At 37.4% G+C, this 8,307-nt stretch overlaps 1 protein-coding gene across 1 annotated transcript; it reads right to left on the bottom strand.

The window, feature by feature from the left end:
- Positions 1 to 1,109: 1,109 nt before the first annotated feature.
- Positions 1,110 to 8,021, bottom strand: LOC149020986 (Regulator of chromosome condensation (RCC1) family protein). Its single transcript, XM_089149242.1, is given in 5 exon segments — positions 1,110 to 2,763; positions 2,888 to 3,033; positions 3,035 to 3,136; positions 7,005 to 7,205; positions 7,325 to 8,021. Coding segments are annotated over 5 exon segments (1,839 nt in total). The 5' UTR covers positions 7,404 to 8,021; the 3' UTR covers positions 1,110 to 1,452.
- Positions 8,022 to 8,307: the final 286 nt, after the last annotated feature.

The following is an 8,307-nucleotide window of genomic DNA, read 5'->3' as shown; positions in this document are numbered from 1 at the left end:
TTTATGAGGTCTGATATATCGCCTAGTGTCCCTCATCGATATAACCACAAGGTTCTTGAATCCTGAGGGGGTGTTGACAAAAAATGTAGATTTTATGGATCATTTTGGTCTGTTAATTTATGCCTCGCCTTGAGTTTATTTTGACTTAAAACATCATATAAATTAATGTTCTTGATTGACACATGCATTACTATAAATATTCAGAGAAAATATTATGGCATACATTTTGTCAAAAATTAATTGGAGAAAAATTATTATCTATGAGAAGAAAAAACTCACAGATCTATGCAAAATTCCTAATGATCAACATAAACAACATGATATCTGACAATAACGAAACCAGATGTATTCGTAAATTTCGAATATTGGACCAAAATATGGTGAAAAGTGTAAACAAAAAAAAGGAAAAATAGGCTATAGAGAAGTTCGTAGAGGACAGAGGAAATATAAAAAATCGAATTGAAATGTCGGTCAAAAATTCGACTGACATTTAATTATATCGCAGACCGGGTGTGCTATATCCGCCAGAAGAAATAAGCGTTGGATATGAGCATCACCTTATGGTATAGATCGTTTCAGCTGGGGTTTCATGTCCCCTACGGATGACATGGCAATATTTTGCCGACAAATTGAATATTGTTTATGATTTTATTCAGTCTTTCTTTCCTTTACCGTAAAAAATATTGTAGGAAAAAATAATTAAACCTAACTCTCAACCTCTCGTAAGTCACGACAAATGTTTTTAATATCAAAACATCGTCATTCCGTCTTTTCCTTGCTTAGTGTTAATCTAACAAATGTGATGGGAATGTAATTGGTCCAATTGTTTGAATTGACCTATTCACTGATCTTGATCACCGTGTACTGTGTACTGATTCAAAGAGTCCAGCTGAAATAAATGCATGGAACAATTTCTGGTTAAAAAGGGAATTTGGAAAAGTTTGTCTGCTAAGGGTGAGTTATGGCCATCACCAAGCAACTTCTTCTTCTCAATCACACATTCTAACATAGAGGCTTTTTTATTTTCTTTTTTTTGGTAAACTAACATAGAGGTTAATGCTAAGGAAGAATCAGTTATCAGAGAATTTAAATGAACAAAGTAGAACCAACCGAGGTTAATGACATGGAAAAATCAACCATTAAAGAACTTAAATGAACAATGTAGATCCAACTGAGATAACCGCAATGTAATTTGGACAAACCAAATTATAAACAAAGCTCAATAAATACGACTACACAATACATGCATCTCTTCCTAAACCAGACAGAGACTAACAAGCTCAACCTGCAACCAACATATCACAGCTGGTTTCTGCACCCTGTAAATTTATCTCAAGAACTCAAGAATTTATGGAGAACATGCTCTGAAATCTCATATATGTACAGTGACAAGCAACTGTGAAGAATGCAAGATATGCTTCAGCCTTATGAGAACATACAGACATCTGATATTTATTTTGCATGGGTACCTACTTTCCCATAGTCTGAATACTGGAGACACTCCCTAATCATTTTCTGGATCTTTCTTTTCATCAGCTTATCCTTCACACCAGCCAGCATTTTTTCATAGAACATTTCCAACCTGGTAAGCTTCCAATCTTCGGCGGACTCCAGCATGTTTTCCCATTCCTTCGCAATGTCAAAAGTACCTGTATTGTGCAATGACTGTGGAATATCTTGCTCCTCGAAAGGTTTACCAAAGAGAGAACCATGTAAAATGCTGGCATATTTTTCCATAAGATCCAATTTTGACTGGAGGAACTGCACCTCCTCCATACCAGAGGACAAATTCTTCTCCAACTTGGTTGATCTTTCTGCTTCCTGGTCTCCAAACTTTTCTTTTCCACTTTCCTTTTCCGAGATTTCCTTGAAATCTTCATCCAGTGGTGGCCACATCACAACAGTAGGAAGATAGCTGTCAATCAAGTTGCCTCTTCCTAGAACACCGCTCCATCCTCTACCCCATGACCAGAGTTTATATCCATCATGGGAAACAAGAACAGTATGGGCAGCTCCACATGCAACTTGTACTGGTCTTGCAAACTTAGGCCCAAACCTCAGAGGACAGAGTGCATCCCCTGTATCAGTTCCAGCAAAACTAGCTTCTGGGCAAAGGCCAAGACCCTTTTCCATCCCCCACGACCACACCTCTCCGTCTGAAGAAACAACACACGTATGAAATAAGCCACAGTCAATAGAGGTCAAGGACACATTTTGGGGCAAATCTTTCACAGGTTCTGGTAAGGACACACTATTGGTGGTTCCATGCCCCAGTTGTCCATGATCCCCAAGGCCAAATGTCCAGCATGCACTTCTGTTCTCTTGCCCAGCAACACTAAGGTCAGAGTGGTCAGTCATTTTCTGCGCTAGTATAGCAGTATGAAATGCTCCACATGCAACCTCATAAACAACCCAAGGAGACTCAAGGTTAAAAGTCTCTATGATAGAAGGACGAGATCTGTTATCCTTGTCCCCCAAGCCCAACTGGCCATGGTTATTGTTGCCCCAAGAGTAGCATAAAATGTTGTTTCCTGTAAATGTTTCTCCTGCAGTAACAAACGCTATAATATGTTCATTTCCACATGCCACCTTAACAACAGTGTGGCCATGGAAATCCCATACAGGTGATGGCATTGGAAAGCTAGAAAGAATGAACTCTCCATCAGATATATTGCTCAGTTGAGGACAGTTTCCCCACATCCAGAGAGACCCCAGACTATCAATTGCCAGAGACATCATCCCTCCAGCCTTGATATGTTTAACCTAGCAGGAAATTAAAATTGTCATTATTCATTTAGTGAAAAAAGTATCATATTCTGCAGAAGCTTAGTTTGCCAAGTTCGCAACTCACAGTAACTGAAAAGAGGGTTTATCCCCCAATGCGTACCTTCAACGGTGTCTTACTGTTTGCATTTGATTCATCTGGATCACCCAACTCAAGGAACTTCTCTAAGAAAAAGGGAACCAAATACTTCTCCTCACTTAAACCAAGCTGGCCATCCAAGTAGCAGTCAAGGTCTAACAAAGGAGGCAGCTTTGACAAAAAGGGCATAAACTCCATAGGCCAAATTGATGAAAAGATAAGTTACATGAAGGATACAGACATTATTGCCCCAGCACCAAACTGAGCCATCATCTACCATTGAAAGAGCAAGGATCAAATGCGTGATACAATAATACATGCAAAAAGCCCAATATGAAGAAGGGAAAAAGAGAAAAGAACGAAACGAATACCACTTCTATTTAGAAATTAACAAAACATCGCAAGAAAAGATTGAAATTTCCCGTCTATCAAATGGCTTTTCAGCATAGTGATTCCACCATTCTCTCTGAAAGTCATATTCATTCGAATGAATCCTACATGAACACTCTAGGCCATCCTCTGGGCTTAAACCTGAGCATCATACAAAATTCGATTGAAACCATCAATTTTCAATCGAAAATTCACATTTTGAGAACCTCGAAACGAAACCTTGGGAGAGCAAAAAAAAAAGTCCCAGGTTTTGATCGAAACCTAGGAAATTTTGAAGAAACCATTCGAAACTGGTAAATTCCCCCCAACTGGATCAAAACCTGGTTCAACTTGGCTGGACCAGCCAATTCATGAGAAAAAATTCAAGGGAAACCTGGGAAATTTCGTGGAAATTTGGGACTTTTCCTGCAAGTTTTGTGGTTTCATCAAATTTTTTGTTTTTTTTTCTTTCTTTCATGTTTCCCCAAATACCACGACCAATACCCCCTCCATCAAAACTTCCCTATCCGAATTGTGTATTCCCTCAGATTGGTTAGCTTACATGTTGATGACCAGACTTATAGAGCTACAGTTGTCCATTACCTTGACAACCATAGGCATAACATGTCATGGGATGTTTATGTTCGTTGGTCAGAGAGGATGTTACAGGCACAGTACTACTCGGCTCACGAGATGGATCCACCGAAGCAATCCTCTTGGCATTGAGTTGTACTTCTCTTTTATTGTCAATTACTTTGTATTTGATGTTTTGAACTTAGAAATTATATATCGAATGTTATGTACTAAAGTAATTAAGTTTATAGTGTACTTCTCAAACAACTCTACATTGATGTTATGTACATTGAATGTAGAGATGTAAACGGATCGAATATGGTAATATCCGAATCTTAATCCGATTATTAAACACGTTAACAAAATTTGAATCCAATATCCGTCAAATGTTTAAATTTATAAATGAATTCAAATTTGTTTCGTTAATCAGATTTTCGAATAATATCCAATCAAAATTTAAAGTAATTGGATGGATAAAAATATCCGAATGTAGTTCGAATATCCGACATTCGATTAGAGTAACTATTGGTAGTTTAATGTAATTATTTACTATTAATGAAGGGATAATGATGCATTCCCCAAAATTAAAATTAATCGGATACGGATATTAAATATGGATAGTATCCGTCGAATATCTAATTGAATAAATAATATCCAACTTAAAATTGGCATATTTGAATTTGAATCCAATTATTAATCAAATCATCCGAGTTTGAATCCAAATTTGAAAAATCGAACTCATATGCTCTTAAACGAATACGAATATGAATTGAATTCGGATTTTTGACTATCCATTTACATCCCTAATTGAATGGCATATCTACATTGATTTTTTTAGCAAAATGCACATGTCAATGTGTTCTTAATACTCTAATTAGCTTAAATGCAGAGTCTCACCCCAAAATACTCCCTAAAACCTGTCGAAACTTGCATGAAAAAGTCCTAAGTTTCCTCAAAATTTCTCAGGTTTCCATCTAAGTTTGCCATTATCACCTACTCGAAACTTGAGTTTCACTTGAATTCTTTTCTATGAACCTGAGTCTCTACTCATAGGAAGCCAAGCATTTATATAGCACCCAACAAAGTGAGAACACCTAAATAGTATTGAATAAGAGATTGTACCTAAAGTTCTTTAGTCAAACTTTGGGATATCTTTGACATTGGTTAATTCCTTGATAATCCAATGGCCAGATTCTCCTAGAGTTTTTGAGTTGCTAATCTTGGACCACTTTGGGATATTGTTGACATTGGTTAATTCCTTGATAATCCAATGGCCAGATTATCCTAGTGTTTTTGAGTTGCTAATCTTGGACCATACTTTATTGGAATTCATCTCATATCTTGTGATCCAGCCATTAACCTTGGCTGGAGTTCTGAAGAGTGCACCCGCTTGAGGTCTTTAACCTTCAACAGGAAAAATCTACCTAAGTGTGTCAGTTTTCACCAAAAAAAACAGAAGGAAGAAGAAGAAGACTGTGTTGATTACTTATTTAACTCATTACATCTGAATTTAAACAGTCCTGTTCTACCGACAGTATAGACTACTCTGCTTTTCTGTTATCCTATGATAGAATATTACCATAATGATGTGTTTCGAAATTCAGATCCTTCAACGTCTTGTCTGTCCTATACATATAAGGTAGTATGGACGAATTCTAATATCTTGCTACTCCAACCAAGCAGTAAAGCCTACTTCTTTATTAGGACTTATGATCCTACCATAGGTTAAGAAATGATTAACTTAGCCCTGCATTGAGAATGAAAAGGTTTATAGATGACTAGCACCATTTGTTTCTCAATCAGTTTGTTCTTATTTTTTCCACAATGAAGCATCAATTACTCGAAATTGAAGACAAGAAGTGATCTAATTTTACTCCTTGGCTTCAGTAACTACTGGGAGAGCTTAAAAATGCAAACATTCACTGAAATATCCACATAAGGCATAAGAAAATAAGGAAAAATGCATCTGAAATAAGACATAGAAAACTTATCAAGCTAGAATATATGATCCAAACTTATGACTCCCTTCAAAAATAAACCCAAACCGGGCTATCTATTTCAAATCCATTTAACTCACAAAGCAGATGACAGGATTTTACCAATTAAATTCAGATGTTTCACAATTGAATGTACATGCAGAAGGCTTCACTGAATCATAACCGACAAAGTTAAAATTCAGAAATAAGGAAGCCAATAATGAGGAAGTGTCAGAGTACTAACTTTAAAGAAATTCATAACTTCAAATACAACAGATAAGCACTCTTAAACATTTTGAGAAACATCCAATAAGTCAACTCATGATGAACTACACCATTTGAAGACATTTGGGCATATGCTGCTTGTCCACACTTTCTACATTTGTAAACAAGAAGTTGAAACACTGAAGGTTGATAACAAAATCCATATAAGAGTAAGAATAGCGACCAACCCAAGGGTTATAGTTCAAATGCAGGTGTTGCTAATGTAAAAGCACCTGTTTTTTTTGTTGGGGTGGGGGAGTAGATCAACCCCATTCAGTGTAAGGGATTCCAATATTGTAATAAGATTTTCAGTCACATTAAGAACCATTCCAGACATGCTTAGAATAAAATTACCATAACTAGGAAACGGAATGTACACACTAATACAAATGGTAAAGGTGACAAAAAGAAGGATGCACACTTCAAAAGAAGCATTCTTTATATCCTTATGTCTGAAGTGAATAAAAAAGTACAAAATTTGTTAGCAGATTAACATTTCTCACTATCTCAAGTGAAATGATTTCTTAAATTGGTCAGACCACATCATCAAGATTGTCCAAGTATGGGCCATTGATGTTATATTTGTGGATCTGACATAGAGGCAACATGTATGCCGGTTCCATGGCACAAGATGAGTAACAGTTTAGAATTAGGGACCACATAGAAATGAGAAGCCTAGTTGAACCTAGAGATGAGAAGTATGCCAGACGTAATAGACCAATTTAATAGCTTAGCCAGGTTGAATTGAGATCTTAAAAACCAGAGTGAAACTTCAGCAATATCATCTTATGCTTCCAATGTTGGAAGCAAAGGGGGGAAAATCACCTCACCCAAGTTCATTTTGGGAATGGAGTCGGTCTTAATCAAAATGAGAGAAAATATACATAAGGAAATCAAACAAGTGGTTCGGTCATTAACAATGGAAAACATGACTGCAATTCCAAGTATATGATCCGAACCTTCTAAAGCAAGACTGTGATAGGCACCAGCTGCGATTTCCACGAACTTGGGCCCCTCCTTTACGAGAGATTCCTCTGGGCAAAGCTTCATTTTAGTCGATGAATCGAACTCGATTCGAACAGGAAGAAACTCATCATCATCCTTGCCTGTCCCTAGCCGGCCGAATGTTCCCCTTCCCCATGAATATACAGACCCATCTCCTGCAAGTTCGAATATCTTAAGTCTCCAAAATCGATGCAAGGATAAGAATATTACGGCAGATTAAGAATAAACACCAAGTTTAAATCGAAAAACCATTCTCTATGGTAGAAGAGGATACCAGCAAGGGCTAGAGTATGGGCTTCTCCAGCAGCAATCCCTACGACCTTTTGAGATAATTGGTCGGAATGATCCTCCATTTTTTCTCAGTGCGTCCCTCTCGGTTCGGATCGTCGAAAACTTCACTGAATGACTCTCGTATCAGAGCGAGCGAAAGCTTAAACTTCCTGTCGTCCTAACCTGACTCCTGGGCAAATGCGTAATGGAACTGGAACCGGAAGAGAGATTATAATGATTAACTCTTGTTCCATCGCTGGAGATGATAATGACGGTGACCGTGATAACCATTAGAATACTGACATTTCTTCTGAATAATGACATTAATGGCCCGCAATGACAGGATTAGAGAGGAATTGATAATGAAGGTCCACGGCTCTTGATATCTTCGAATCAAAAACAGTTCGAAAACGACATGAGATGAAGTCCCTTGCCAAACATTCAACTCCATCAATAATGCATCAAGCTCCAGTAAACCAATTATACACGATTTTACAGTTACTCGGATCTTCCTTTATTGCCAATTGCATGCTCGCATCTTTATAATCTCTTCCATGTAGCAGTGATGCCACACTCTTTCGAACTTTCAAAAATCGGCTGATCCAGTTTGACTGATCTCTAAAACGTCCGATTCTAGGGTTTCTGTAGTTGATGGCCATGGCTAAACGATAATGTATTCTTATGAACACCAGTAAAATAATGGGAGAATTATCGCCTTAAAAGAATTATGGGGCTTTTTTTTCTTTCAAAGTTAATAACTTAATTTTCTGTGAAGAGTACAGAATTATATTTTATATACATAAAAAACACATTTTTGTCCTACAAGAACGAAGAGGACACGTATCATCCCACGTCTGAAATGCGAAAGGATAAGAACATCTTATTGACACGTGGCACAGTTGAATGGATTGCTAGCGCACCGACCCCCTCCCCTCCACCGCCTTAGTTATTTTACGCGTTTTCCATTCGCTTCTTCTCCGTCAAAGG

The sequence above is a fragment of the Hakea prostrata genome, chromosome 3 (assembly GCF_041222555.1).
Source record: "Hakea prostrata isolate BN-2017 chromosome 3, UWA_Hpros_2, whole genome shotgun sequence".
NCBI classification, from domain to species: domain Eukaryota; kingdom Viridiplantae; phylum Streptophyta; class Magnoliopsida; order Proteales; family Proteaceae; genus Hakea; species Hakea prostrata.
This window is presented reverse-complemented; position numbering and strand designations above follow the sequence as displayed.